We start from the raw sequence: 14826 nt of genomic DNA, 5'->3' as shown, positions 1-14826 counted from the left end.
GAGGTATAAATACCCCACTGTGCGCTGCTGCGGCTGCAGCATAACGGTTAACTGAGCAGCAAAGCAATCTCTTGCTCTCTCTCTCCCTCTTAGTTGCGCGCGCCCTTTGACGACGCCTCTGCTTGTTGCGTTGCAAAAACTAGTTTGCTGCGCCTGCGTCGCGTTTTCTGCATTGCAATTTTTGTTTGGTATGCTCGGCTGCACTCAACAAAAATACGAATGCTTAAAAAGCTATTTAAGATTATTTCAAACTGCAAATAATCGCATTATAGGAACTCTGCGCTTTTCATACTGTCTAATTTTGAATATTTTATTTATGTTGTTTTTATGTTGGAAACATAATTCATGTTTAAATATATATATATTTTTTTTGTGTTTTTGTTGATGTTTTATATGACTCGGAAAGCTGATCTGTGTTAGTTTTTATAATATTATTTTTATATTATTATTTTTTTTATATTATTATTTTTTTTATATTATTTTTTTTTATATTTATTTTTTTTATATTAAGGAATTTCTTGCTTAGTTATTATATTCTTCTACTTAAAATAAATAAGAAAAAAAATAATATTTGTTATTTTTTTATAGATAGATATTTATATAGATAAATAAGAAAAAAAAAATAATATTTGTTATTTTTTTTCTTAATAATAACAAAAAAATAATATTTGTTATTTTTTTTCTTATTTATTTTAAGTAGAAGAATATAATAACTAAGCAAGAAATTCCTTAATTTCAATCTGCATACTTAATTTAATTTAAATATTAATCTATAATTTTATATGCTCATTATTGGGAAAATTAAAATTTAAAAATATCATAACTCGGCCAAAAACACTTTAATTCCAATACGGAAAGCGGTTTTGTGCTAGTCTTTATTTAAATAATAAATATGCATACTAAATTTTAAAATTTTGGGAAATCCAAATTTTTAGTCAATTTTTGATATTTTCAACGAAAAAAATTATAAAATTTATTTTGTTCCCTTAATGGCTCGAAAGACTCGTCTGGTAATGCTGATCAAGAATATATATGATTTGTAGGGTCGGAAATGACTCCATCAATGCGTTTAAGCTTTCTGACTGAAACTCCAATACCCTGCCAGGTTGTAATAAGTCTTCAACCGACCCTCGTTACCGCTCTCAAGTTGTCTGAGTGTTATTAGCGCGCTCTCTTTCTTTCCGTGTCTGGGTTTACTGTTGTCTCTTTCTTATTGGACAAAGTAAGAACATAAACTGGCCTAAAGGATCGCAGATTTTGTATAAAAGAGGGTATTTCAAGACCCTGTTGATGCCTCTTGAGCTTTGTACATAATTTTAGTACAATTATTAAGATAATTCCAATCTTCTGAGGCAGTTCCTTACCTTGCCCTCCCATGAAGAACTCCCCAAGAAATCACCATTAATGATTACCATTTAGGCAAAACGTTTGGTTAGCTTTTATTTTTTGGGTGCAGAGTACAAACTATGACAAAATTTCGCCTAATAAATATTATAGAGCTTACTTTTTGGGCTGCCCAAGAAGATGCCAGAGTCTAGTCTCTGGCTTAACTGGGTTTAAAGGGGGGAAACCCCTTAAACCCGGGGTCTGGACAGATACCGATCCTGGGGATCGGGGGGTGGACACGTATACAATTTTGGGTACAAATTCGCGTCAGAACTAGGTGGTAATTGCTTACGAAATATAAATAACTCTGCTGCCTTGCAAGCAAAAGGAATTTCGGTATCTTCGATCACTATCGATGCAGTTTTTGGAAAGCATTATTAATAATAATAATAATAAACAAAAGGAAATTTCGATTGTAAACAATTAGCAGTGCGATTGCTTTTCGGGACGCTGGAAAGGACTAGATAACAAGTACAGCACGCGGTGAGTTTTGGGTGTGTGCTTAGGGTAAGCTCTGGCTTTGACCATAGGAGTATTTAAAAAAAAAAAAAAAAAGGAGGACCAAGTACAAAATAGCTTTGCTTGTCCTTCTTAGTGCGTCTCCTTGGTATCCACCAGCTCCACCAAGGGCGGCACTGGCTCTACCTCGGCGCTCTGGCTACGGCTTCGACTGCCGCTTTGGCTTGGACTGGGACTGGGGCTGACATTTGGACTGGAGCCAGGGCTGGGGCTATCCCTCGTCGACGGGGTTATGGCAGGACTTAGGGGTTCTGGCAGCAAAGGTGGTGGTGGGATCACTTCGCTGGCTGCTTTCTCCTGGCTTGGATTCAGATTTGGACTGGGCTTGGGCTTGGGAGACTGCGTCATCTGTGGCGGCCAGTGGGTGGATTTGAGGATTCCGTTTTGGCTGCTGGTAGAGGCAGCCACCGATGAGGAGGGGGAGGAGGAGGAGGAGGAGGAGGTAGAAGCAGTGCTAGCTGCCAGGGCCAGCATAGATGAGGCTGAAGTGGAGGCTATATTGTCATCAATCTGTTTGCTGCCCCTCTCCCCATCCCTCGACTTGTCCTGGGACTTCTCCAGCTCCTTCTCCATGTCTGCAATCTTCTTTAGATAGCCCTTGTCCTGCGTGGGACACTCCAAATGGACACAATGAAAGATCTGCAAGCAGTTTAGATAAGTAAAGTTCTTAAAAAGTCGTAAGACTTCTAGGAAACTCACCTCATTCGCCGTGTTCCTGGTGCCCACGATGCGTATAAAGACCACGGGACGCGGTGTAAAGTGAAAATTCTGCCAGGAGCGTGCCTTGTCATTGCGCCTATCCACCACCATTTGCCAGTCCTTGCGATTCGTCGAGGTCTCAATGTAAAAGCTGTAGGTGCGATCATCGCAATCCCACAGCAAAAGCCTCATGGAGCCCACATGGTAGGGCTGGCCCAGGCGGACCACAATCTCCCCGCTGCCCAGCTGGTGGCAAGTATACCCCGAGTCCCAGTCATAACGCACATAGTCGCCGTTGATCAGGGCATTTCGTGTGCGGCTTACGCCGTCTGTCACAATGGCGCTCATCTCAATGGTGGCCACATTCGCCTTGGGCGCCACAAAATGATCAATCAGGCGCGGCACTTTGGCCGTGTGCATGGCCTCCAGACCCACCACATGGAATACCTAAACAATCAAAAGAGAAATTAGTATATTCCCGGGTTGCTTGAGGCAGCAACTTACCCTGTTGACCGTGTTCTGGGTACCCACCAGGCGGATGAAGCGCACGGGTCGCGCTGCAAAGTACAAATATTGCCAGGAACGGCAATGGTACTCACTGTAGTCCACCACACGATCCCAGTGCTGCTGATCGCCGGATACCTCCACAAAGTAGGAGTATGCCCTGCTATCGCTATCCCAGAGCAGCATGCGGATGTGATTGATCATGCAGAGGGTGCCCAGTTCTACCACAATGCCCGCATCATTCGCATCGGTGATGCAGTGACGCGTATAGCCATGCTCCATGTCGTAGGAGGTCACGTCGCCATCCAACAGGGCACTGCGGCATTCGCCCTGAATGCAACGCGACATGTACTTGGCGGTGGCCACATTCTCCTCCGGCCAGAGGGCCGCCCTATAGGGCAGCGTCTTGGAGGTGCTACGCTCGCTGATGGCATCCAGTATCTTGTCGGGTTCCAAAATGCCCGATGGCCGTACCACCTGCAGCAGATGCTCCAGATTCATGAGCGGCAGACGCACGAAGCTGACCACCGATTTGATGTCTACATTGGGGTTGTACCGGCTCCACTTCCAAACGGCCAGAAAGATTTGTACTTCCTGGGCGAAGAAGCAGTCGCGTCGCAGCACCTCCTCCAGGGATTCCTGATGAAGAGAGGGAGATGGTTAATTAGTAAAGGGTAAAGGGTTTAAGGAGCGCATGTTAATGACCCACCTTGGACAGCATTTTGAAGGAGTCATGCTGCAGCAGCTCCGCCGCATTGCGATCCATAAACATGAGGCAAACCTGCGTCAGTTCCTCCAAGTTGTACAGCCTGGCTGCATCCAGGATCATGCAGACATTGTTGAGGTCCAAATATTGACGCAAATACTTGGAGATGGCCATCTCCAGGTCCTGGAAACCATACTGATTGGCCATGCCCAGCACATCGATGATGGCATCCTCGTCCAGGTTGGACAGCAGCAGGGTGCCCGAGTATATGTAGCGCAGCAGCACCTTGAACGGATCCAGTGGCACCTCCAGCGGTATCTGGCGTTGTGTGGTCTCCGACATGCCGCCGTAGAGCAGCGCCCGAAAGTACTCGCTGCGGGCAGCCAGGACAACGCGATGGGCAGGCAGTCGTTGCTCCTCCACAATGAACTCCACGTCCGCATAGCGTTCGTTCATGCACAGGCAAGCCATGTCCGCGGAGAAGCGCTCACCCAGGTCGATCTCATCGGGCAGACCCTCGCCCTCCGGTCCGCCCGAAGCCTTGCCCGAGGAGCTTTGCGATCCGCTGCATCCCTGCATCTTGTGGTGTCCCTGGCTGCTCATGCCGCCGAGCACGCCGCGCGGTGTGTCGTGCGTTTGTGTTGTGCAACTGAAAAGAACAGTTACAGGCAAAACTGCGGCCTGCGAAACAAATGAAATGACGCCGCAACCGCTCTGCAAATGCAAATGCGAACGCTGTGGCCTCTAAGCTCTGTGGCACTCTATCTCCTTTGTCACTGGTCCCGGGCACCTCGGCTGTATGCACTTCCGCAGTTTTTAAGGCCGGACAAACGGTTTATTTACGCATTTCGTACGGAAATTCTTTGGGAATAACAGCAAATGTTTTTTTTTGTTTAGTGCCAGTGTGGCTGTGTCTTGGGAAATACTAAGATGGATTAAAACGTATTAAAATCTTCATAAATCGAAAACAAACAAAAGCAACGAAGAAGGAGCAGAACATCGATGTATCGCCATCGGTACTATCGATAGTGACATCGATGTTTTCGCATCCCTAAGCTCTGATCTTACCATCTCTAGTTGCGTAAAACCGTTCGTACTTGTTGCTTGTTGTGCTTGTTGCCGCGGCCAAACTTTTAATTTACGTGTGTTTGTGTTTGTTTATGTTTATGTTTGCGTTTGCGTTTGCGCATTCGAAAAGAATCACTTGTTGCGAGGATATTTGTTTGTTGATTGCTTTTATTGCGGTTTTCGGGTGACAAAAACCTTTAAGAAAAAGTAAAGAGAGAAAACCGAAAGAAGACGAGGAAAAGGCATTAGCTGTTTATTTAGTGTGCGTATGTGTGTTTATTTTTTTTTGTTCAAGTGAAAGCGTGTGAAAACTTGAGGTTGTAGCCCTCTCTCTCGCGCGAAGACACAGTTCGCTCTTCCACTTCCACTGTCGCTTTCCCAGGTGGGGATTGATCTTGGCATATCCTCGTTGCATATCCTGCCATTTTTGTGGTCAGCTAAAGCTTCCGGCCGATATGAAACCGCAACTGCATCGCCACAATCACAGTCACAGCCGCAGCCTCCGCCCTTCGTCTTAGCCGCAGGTGCAGCAGCCAAGCCAGGTAAGTGAATACCTGTGGGTAAGATCGGTGACCAATTGGCCACGGTCCGATAACACGCCGTCGGGTTACGACATCTCCAGTTAATCTGATTAGCTGAGAGAGCCAGCCCCAACCCCAGCCATTCATCAATCAATCCATCAATCGCTGAGCTCCGTTTTGTCTGGGAAGTGATTCTTCCCTACCGTACACTGCCAGAAAAGGGGGTTACTATAAAAGGGGTTTTTAAAGAGAAGTATAAATACCTTGCTAGGCCGATAAATATTAATTTATTTATTTATATTGGGGAAATCAAATTATTCGCTTGATATTTGCCTAGCATTTTTCGCTCTGTGTAGCTTAGAATGGGGAAAGCAAGCAAGATGTAAACGAGTTCAAGCAGGGATCACAGTAGAGGTTTCATTTGCATGGTGGATCATGGTGGTTTCCTGTACAAAATTAAGCGTTTCCCTATTATTTTCTCAGATATTTCCCTTCTTATTTTCTTTACCCTGACACCTACTGAGAAAAGATTATGCTTATGGGAGATTAGTTGGAAAGAAAACACTGTTTGGATTTTCAGAGAGTTCTGAAATTAGTTATTTTTAGGAGTATAGGACTTTTTAAATAACATATATGTTAAATATATTTATTGAACTTGGTGGCAAAAAATTTTAAATAACATTTATTCATGGCTTCTGAAGGTCTCTCTTTATAGCTTTATATAGTATTCTCTCTCCACAACTTTACTCTTATTTGGGCTTGTTCTTGTTTCGTTTTGGCAATTTTATTTTTTTTTTTAATGTTTTTTGTAATGTTTGGCTTTGCTCTGTGTTTGTATTTTTTGTGTTGATTTTTTGGCTTCCCCGGTCTCTCATTCGGACTCAAGTAGTTGGGGTTTCGGGGTCAGCCAGCAGCGGCTCTCGTATACGTGATGTATTTTTGCCATATTTCAAGTGCTTCACTGATTGATGGCTAAGGTTTGCTTCAGTTTTTGGAAATTTTATTTATGGTTAAACCAGAAAAACACACTGAAATTAAGAATCTTGTGCCGAAATAATGTAGCAATTTGGGCATAATACTATCTTAATATTATTTTAAATTATAAATTATTACCTTAATAATTAAAAATTTTCTTAATATTCGGTTTATTTATTGATTTAATGTTAACCTTTTAAAAACTAGCACAGAACAGCTTTCCGAATTTAAATTAATACTTTTTTAGCTGAGTTATGTTATATTTTTAATCTTTGTTTTTTCCAACAAAAAAATTACCATTTAAAAATATTATATTTTACGTTTTCTTTTGGTTAGATGCAAACTTCGGCTTACCAAAGTTAGCTTCTTTAACCACTGTGCCGTTGTCCCCAATTGCGTAAAGTTTGTGTAGCTGCTTGCTGCGGCGATTTTGTTGATTTTTTCCCCGATCTTGCGACTCGATTTTCACCTGCCCAAGCAACGCCTTCAGGTGCGTAGCTCCGCCTGAGGTGGGTAATCGATGCGTTCGCAAAATGCTGTTCCCGTTAAATGTTGTCGCCGCCAAAAGATTGTTAATTGCCGTTGTTGGTCGGTTCGGTCGCCAAACCCGTACACACTATATGCTATATAATATACCATATATCATGGGAAAGGAGGTTTGGAGAGGCAGAGTCTGCGTGCGAGAGCTGCCTTGTAATTAAAAATCATCGTAGGTTGAGCGCCGATTTCTTAAAAAAAAAAAAAAAAAAAAAAAAGCTAAAAATTAGAAGACAAATAAAGGGAACAAGAAATACTCTTTCAACATTTTCCTTACTTATTAGTTGTTACAACCGAAGAGAAGACATTTCTTTGGACGATTATTATTAAGTAGCAAATTTCTGCTCAATTGGAGCAACAAGTCGGGCACATATGGAGCAAATGTCAATTTAGCAATTGTTCAAAGCAAATTGCGTGAGACTCAAACGAGTTGAGGCTGTAACTGAAGTCGTACAAACAGCTGAAGGGTCTACAGAAAATGGAAAGCCTTTTCATGGACACGACAATGAGAAGGGCCCGCTTACCTACGGTTAAGGAGTACATTGTGGTCGAGCAGGATTACCAGAAAACCATTGCCAAACTAAGAGCCTTGTAAGCTCTGTCTTCGGATTGGATCCAAGGAATGTTGATTAGTAATGTATTTCGTTTTCCGTTTTCTAAATATATTGATTACAAAATATCTTATATTGCGATAAGCCCAGGATTTTGTCGAATAAATAATGTCTTCAGACGATTCTAGTTCCCCTTCCTATAGATGAGTTAAATTGTGGAATATGAAGTGTTTAGCTTCTACTTCCTTGAGTGTTGGTATGCACATAAAGAAACCTAATATTCCCAAAAGCATGTGCCCGCCTGCCCTCCCTTTGAATTCCATTTCGGATTTAGCTTATTATTGAGTGCAGCAACTCATGGTACTCTGGTGCTCCCTCTTTCTGCATCTCCCTTTAGCTTTGCTCTAAATAAAATTCTTAATTGTAATGAGAAGACCGTGGGGGAGGACAGAGGGCAGGAAGGGGCATGGAGAAATCCAACCAAAAAGTTAGAATCTGCATGGAAAGGGCACGTGCCTGGGCCAGTCTAAAAATGATCTCTGCTAGAGGAGGGCTGATGATGACGACCATTGTAAACAATAAACAGATCTTTGATTGCCGCTGCACATGTGGGAAGTACATATATATAACATAGATACATATGTACACTCTGATTTCCATCCTATTTGTGTGTATCCCCAAGCTCTGGGTACTCAGTGCTTGCAAATGGCAGAAAATATAGAATTTCTATAAACTTAAACCACTTTTAAGGCTGTTATGTAGCAGAAATTATTCAAATCTAAAAAAGCTAAGAATGATCTTTAAAATCGTTTCTATTCTTTGATTTTTCTGTATTTTTTGTTAGTTTATTTTGAGCTTCAAAAGTCAAGATTCAAGAGGAGAGACAAAGAGAAACATTTTAATGAATTATCATAGTGCCGGCTATGATGATGATAATGATGATGATTATCTATTGCGGGCTGTCATTGAACCTGCTGTTGGTTCCGTCGCCAGGCCATTGTCTTCCAGTCGGATCTTGGATCTCCCAAAGACATAACTATATATACTCGTTGGAATTGGAGTGGAGTGAAGCCCCAGACTCATGACCATTTTTGGGCTCGCTTTTGGGTCTGTCTTGTAATTATATTCGATCTTTTGTTGCTCTTTTTCGGGGCTTCTTGCTTAAGGCAGCCAAATTTCAACAACATTTCAACTGAGCAGAACATCGAACCAGATAGGACAGTAACAGGGAGGACAGGACAGGACCGGACAGTAGTCGTAGCAGCCGGTTTCCTTGCCGTTTGTTGTCGTTTTCCGTTTGCTTTTCTGTTAATCGATTTTAAATTGCAGATTGATTGATCGATAAACAGGTTTTCTTCCCCGCATCCGATTGTTACACATCGTGTAATGCGATCGCTGCACTTGTCAAACTCTCTTCGGTCCCCCCCTCTTGTCGATGGCCACTTGAGATGCATTTCCCTCGAAAGAAATACCATCTTGAGTGCAGTTTCCCAGAGCATTTTCCCTTCGAATATTGCCGAAAATTGTTCCATGTGGAAGCAATCATTATCTGTGATCCGTATCAGTGTCGTGTTTATTATTATTTTTGGTTTTTTTTCCGCTTTGAGCAAGACCATGCTAAGAATCCATGTCTAAGATTGATTGATTGTTTTTTTCGGGGTGTTTAGCATCAATTTCAAAAATGTCTAAATTGATTTCGATAGTAATTAATCTAATTTTTTGTAATATGCAAATATATCGATTTTTTAATATTATGCCAAAGAAGAGAAGATGATACAAAATTATCAAGACTTACGACTCGCTGGGTCTTGTGCCACAAAATAAATTATTGTAGACTCCAAATCGTTTTAAATATGTTTATATCTAGATTTTATTTTTATTTTAACTAAAATTGAATTTGTTTCAATTTAATTCTATAAAATTAATTTTATTAAATTAACTAATTTAATTTATTAAAATACAAACCACAGTGACTAGATTCGCCTTTTAATTTAACAGTAGATCAGAATAAGAACTTGAGAATTTTAAGACTACTGAGAGGAATTCTAAAATTCTCAAGTCCTTATTCTGCTCTCAAGACCGCTGGCTGGTGTCTCTCTCTCTCTCTCTCTCTCTCTCTCTCTCGTTATCTTTCTCTCACGCGACCGCTTTCACCGTAGTCAATTTGAGTGAGAGCCACCGTTAAAACTGCATTCGGGTGGCCCAAAACCTGTCCAGATCGATGCCTGTGCGATGGACTTTTCCCCAACAACAACAACAACAAGCAACACGCAACATGTAGCATTTTCGGCTGCCCCGATCTGACGATGGGGAAATCACAGCAGCCACAAGTTCTCACATTGTGTGCAGCATGACTCTGCTCTCCAACAAAAAAATAAAATAAAATAATGTGTGTGCCGGTCTCCGGTCTGGCCTGAAAAAGAAACCCATTAAAAAATGTTAATTTCCATAAAATAAAACCGTCTTCAAAGATCGAGCGAGAGAGAACGAAAACGCCAGAGAACCGAACCGCACGTGGCTAAAAGCCACAAAATACGTTAAGACCCGCAAGACAAAAGGCTGTGTCTGTCTTTCAGTCTCTGTAAGTTGTATAATTTTTTATTTTTATTTACGTGCGGAATTTATCGCTTCAGAATTCGGTTGGAGTTGCGTTGGAATTTGCATATAACACACCCACTAGCTCAAAATCAAATAGAGTCTATCAATAGACGTACACTGTAAGAAATTCGCATGCCTAGCTTTCTCTGCCATGTACAAGCAAATCTCAACAATCAGTTGCGACTGAAAGACAGAGAGTTTATAGCAGTTCTCTGAAAGAGTTTCGTTTGTGTTTTTAAAAAACGTATCTTATGTTTTCTCCCTGTGTATGCGTATCTATCTGGCTGAATCTTGTTAGGAGCATCTATCGCGACTTTATGACCAGTGCCATAATTAACTAGTCGAAGGTGTTGCTAATGGCCCAAGTGCCAAAGCGATCCACTAATGAGGCCTACATCTGATAGGCCTCCGCAGTCAATTTGCATACCTAGCCTCCATGATCCATGATAATGGAGATGGGAGATTGGTGATGGCGATGGCTATCCCAGATCTGAGACTTTAGATGACCGTTGTCGGTTATGACAGCTGCTGCGGTTTCTTTATTATATATATGTATATATATATATATATATATATTTTTTTTTTTTGCCACACACAAAGTTCCGATTCGCTACGTTTCCATTTGATTGGCTCCTCACGCTGGAGTGGACACATTGCCTTTGATGGACATCGGCCTCGGTCTTTGAGGAGGAGGGGGAAAGCTGGGAGGCTGGGCTTCTCTATGGAGATGGATCTTGGGGCTAGCTTTGTCGGCTTTGCCGGCTGCGACGCAGTTCAAATCGCAAAACTATAAATTATACTGTCAGTCACAATCAGGCATTGTCTTGGCAGTTCTCGATTTCGCGGTCGCCATGGGACACTCGGCTTGTTCCAACTCCCTCCAGCCTTTCACCCAAGCCCAAGCTTGGATTGTTCTTATTTTTTTTCTTTCTCTCTTTTTGTTTTTGTTGTGGCACTTTTGCGCTTAAATTTTCCGCACAAAGACTGTTTATTTGTGCTTTTGCACAGGGTACTCTCTAAAGAAGGGTAGATGAGGCTTTGAGTATGGTTTTTTTTTAGGGTTTTCTTAAAGATTAATGCTTTTATTTTAATATGAATAGAGAGAACTTTATGTTGACTAGACAATATAAAGTTTTAGAACTTGAAGACATTATTTATATTTATATTTAGAGACAGAGTATCAACCTGTTGATCATTAGTCTTAAATCTCTCCTCTCCTTCCGATCTCACTCCCGATGAGTTCTGCAATTAAACTGCACAGCTGCCGTCTGACTGTGAGCTTTAAGTTTCTGCAACTCCGATTTGATGCGCGACAATTGGGAATGCCAAATTAATGTCCGCACCTGTGCGATCGCGACAGGAATGTGCCGCAATTTGTTGGCCATGCTCCCAGCTCGTGCCATGGACTTTGGGACTCGGATGCGATGCGATTCGATTCGGTTCGGTTCGGTTCGGTTCGCTGAAGTTTAATTCGCTCAACTGGGCTGTCTAACATAGGGAAAAATTATAGCAAATTGCAACTGATCAGTGTTGCAGTCAAGAAAAAAAATTAGTTTATGATATAGAGCGAAATTTAGAGCTCGATAATATCAATAAGTTTTAAGTTTTTGTATCAGATATATGATAAACATATCAGATAGAATATCGATTTATTAGAGATGGGATATGGAAGTTGCAACATGGATATACTGATATTATCTGTGAATTTTTAGACCGATATTTATTAACAAACTTCCTGCTAGAATTAGTTGAGAATTCCAAGCTTTAAACGTGCTTTAGCATTAGGTTAATGCCAGAACTATTCTGAAATTGTGGAACTTCAAACTACTACTATTTCTGTACTACAATTTTGTCAGTGTCTCAAGGTGTGGGGGCGTTGCGTGGGCGAGACGTTATCTCTACTTTGGCTACTTTGGTGAGTGGGAAGGAAGTTCCGAAACGAAACGCAATGATTGCCCCAACAAAACGCCGGCCGTTAAATTGTCAAATTAAGTACGAAATAGGAGGGGAATCATGTGGGCAACTGGCTTCATCCGGAGCAGCAGCAGCTGGTCAATTTGGTACATCTTGTAGAGCTCTCGGCCAAGCTCCAAGCTCCAACACGTTCAAGCGTTTCATTCGCTGTGCAGTCGATAAACAAAGGCCGAAAGAGCGAAGAAACTGCATTGATTTCTCAGGGTCTCTCTGGTACTTGGAACTAGTTTGTGTGTCAGAAAATGGAGCCAACAGGTGCTTGGCATTCTTGGCATAGTTTCTAGAGCAATTGGGGCCTAATCATCGAGAGAAACGAGGAGCCGCTAGTAGAGACTAGCTCCAGGTGGCTGTGTACTTGATTGAGCTATTGTAATGTGTCAGTCAAGCTGGAGAAAGAAAGTTCCCTTGCTCTGAAAAAAAATATTCCAACTATTTACTATATCAAGAAATCTATGATTAACTTCCAAGAACTTAAAAAAAGGCTTTATTTTGCTTTTAAAAAAATCCAAATAATATTTAAAACTAGCTTAAATGTGTAGCCAGGGTGTGGGAATATAGAAATATCACCTCCACACCTTTCTACAAATTTATTCGGTGGCCAATGAGTTTCTCTTCCAACAAAAAGCTTGGAAAGAGCTCGGAACAGAGCTTGGGCTTATTATCTACCTGGTGGCCCCTGTGTGATTTGCATTATGTCACGTTTTTCCGACGAGGTCAATCCACTTCCAGCCATACTATCCACTGTCCACCATTCGCTGGAGCTGACTAATGGAGCGATCTTGGCCAGCTGCTGGCGCCAGCATGGGTTACGACTCGGGCATAATGAGCGTGGTGGAGTGACCATTGGGCTCAGAATACGAATCAAAATCCCGAATCCCATTAGCTTCAGACTCGGCGTAATTGTCGCGAAAATGCGAGTGCGTGACTGGGCGATCTCGGTTTTCCCCTCTTTCGGAGAAACTGATTTTTTAAAGCATCTTGTCTGTAAATTTAAATTTAAATTTATTTATTTTCAAAATTTGTTAATAAACATTATCTTTTTTTTGGGTTTCTGATTTTTTCCTGCATATAAAACATACCTTAAATTGCATTTTAATAAATATTGTTTATAAAGAAACTCGCCATAAAAAATATTAATACAGCTAAGTATTCATTTCATGTTTAATGATAAATTTCGAGGAATAGAGTTTCCCCAGCCATTGCGTGAGCTGCAGTAGGTAATTTAACAAGAATTTCTTAATTATCCGAATAAGTAATAATAAAACAAAGAGAAAAAACTGAAAAAAGAGTGGAAAATGATCAAGTTTGCCCGTATTTACCAGATGATGTTGCATGGCCCAATGATAGATTCCGAATTGAATTGACAGCGAGACGATGTTGGATGTCGAATGTTGATTGCCTGCTGCCACAAATTGTGGCATTTCACGCAACGGCAATTGAAATGCCGCATCAGGCTACCTTTTTTTCCCCTCTTTTCACCTCTTTTTCCATTCTCTTGACCAACCTGATTAATATGCAAAACAGTTGCTTCAGCTTTCAGCTCTCCCGTTGCAGGTGCATCTGGGCCAGATTATGTTAATTAAGGGGTCTCCAAATGGTAGGCAGCATTTATCAATTAGCAACGTTCGGGGGGCATATCGGTAATTAGCATAAAACCCAAATTGACCATTGGAAGTCTCCGATTTCCACTTGCGGCTCTCCGATTTCCACTTGAAAATCGATTCCAGGTATTGAGGGCAAGCTCCCGGCTCTCAAAAAAATATTAATATTCAAATGTTGCAACATATTTATCAAGCTGATTTGTGTTTGAAATTTGGGTATTTGAGGCAAATCAAAATAATAATGTCGGGAACGTGAATACATAACAATTTCAAGGAAAGATCAACAAAAATGTATTTATTTAGGGAAGTTTCTGGGAAGAATAGTTAAATTTACATTTTTTAATTTTATTTATTACGAGTAGCTTAGAAAGCGTATAAATTACGTTTATTTCGTTCTCGGAAAATGTTTATAATAAAAAAAAAAAGAAAAAAAAGCTATAATATCAGCATTTACCTACACCCTTGGTAGATTAATATAAATATTTTGCCAAGTCTTGAATTTTTTCAGCATTTCAGCAATTTAAAATTTATTTTTAGCCTTAAATATACCAAGAGCTAATAATAAATATTTTTCTTTTTAGAAATATATGCTGACACTTTAAGCTCATGGTAATCAAGTGGGTTCCATGGTGTAATGGTTAGCACTCAGGACTCTGAATCCTGCGATCCGAGTTCAAATCTCGGTGGAACCTTAAGTTTGTCTTTTTTCTTTTTTATTTTTTTTATTTTTTTAAATTTATATTTTAAAATTTTTTTTATTAACAAATCATGTTTATTTTTCGAAAGCTTTCTCCGTGGCTAAACTCGTGTCAAGCTGAAAATGTGCGCAATGCGAGCTGAAATGAAAACATCTAAAAGAAATAAAAATGCTGGCCGTGTGCCGTCTTGATGAATGAATGAATGAATGAATGAATGAATGAATGAATGAATGAATGAATGAATGAATGAATGAATGAATGAATGAATGAATGAATGAATGAATGAATGAATGAATGAATGAATGAATGAATGAATGAATGAATTGCGAATGACAACTGGCCTGCAATTAGTGATTGCATAATCTCAGTTGGCCATTTCCGCTCTCCGAGTGACACAAATTCCATGGCTACGCAAAAGCCAACTTTATGCTACTTGCCAATGTTGGTAGTATCTCTGGCGCCGCGACTTTCACTCGCAGAACTCGGGCG

At 40.9% G+C, this 14826-nt stretch overlaps 2 protein-coding genes and 1 non-coding gene across 3 annotated transcripts in view; 2 read left to right on the top strand and 1 right to left on the bottom strand.

The window, feature by feature from the left end:
* Window positions 1-1412: 1412 nt before the first annotated feature.
* On the bottom strand, window positions 1413-4742 carry BTBD9 (BTB (POZ) domain containing 9). The gene is made up of 4 exons (XM_017173567.3): window positions 3818-4742; window positions 3109-3747; window positions 2605-3051; window positions 1413-2544 (listed from the first exon to the last, which is right to left on the bottom strand). The coding sequence occupies exons 1-4, from the start codon at window positions 4415-4417 to the stop codon at window positions 1978-1980; spliced, it is 2253 nt and encodes a 750-aa protein (XP_017029056.1). The 5' UTR covers window positions 4418-4742; the 3' UTR covers window positions 1413-1977.
* A 174-nt stretch (window positions 4743-4916) lies between these two features.
* The window catches only part of ec (ubiquitin specific peptidase echinus), a 57889-nt gene continuing 47979 nt past the window's right edge, over window positions 4917-14826 (top strand). Inside the window, exon 1 of the mRNA XM_041775175.2 lies at window positions 4917-5424. The gene's annotated coding sequence lies outside the window, so the exon portion shown is untranslated. The remainder of the gene's footprint in view (window positions 5425-14826) is intronic.
* On the top strand, window positions 14260-14331 carry TRNAQ-CUG (transfer RNA glutamine (anticodon CUG)). Its single transcript has one exon. It is a non-coding gene; the product is annotated as a tRNA-Gln (tRNA).

This window comes from Drosophila kikkawai, chromosome X (genome assembly GCF_030179895.1).
Source record: "Drosophila kikkawai strain 14028-0561.14 chromosome X, DkikHiC1v2, whole genome shotgun sequence".
In the NCBI taxonomy this organism is placed as follows: Eukaryota; Metazoa; Arthropoda; class Insecta; order Diptera; family Drosophilidae; genus Drosophila; species Drosophila kikkawai.
This window is presented reverse-complemented; position numbering and strand designations above follow the sequence as displayed.

Bases quoted from the DNA above. Each gene is read 5' to 3' on its own strand.
- BTBD9 (XM_017173567.3), bottom strand. From the start codon at position 4,417: ATGAGCAGCCAGGGACACCACAAGATGCAGGGATGCAGCGGATCGCAA. The intron at 3,052-3,108 runs GTAAGTTGCTGC...TTGATTGTTTAG, and splicing joins CCCAGAACACGGTCAACAGG to GTATTCCATGTGGTGGGTCT. The intron at 2,545-2,604 runs GTGAGTTTCCTA...AACTGCTTGCAG, and splicing joins CCAGGAACACGGCGAATGAG to ATCTTTCATTGTGTCCATTT.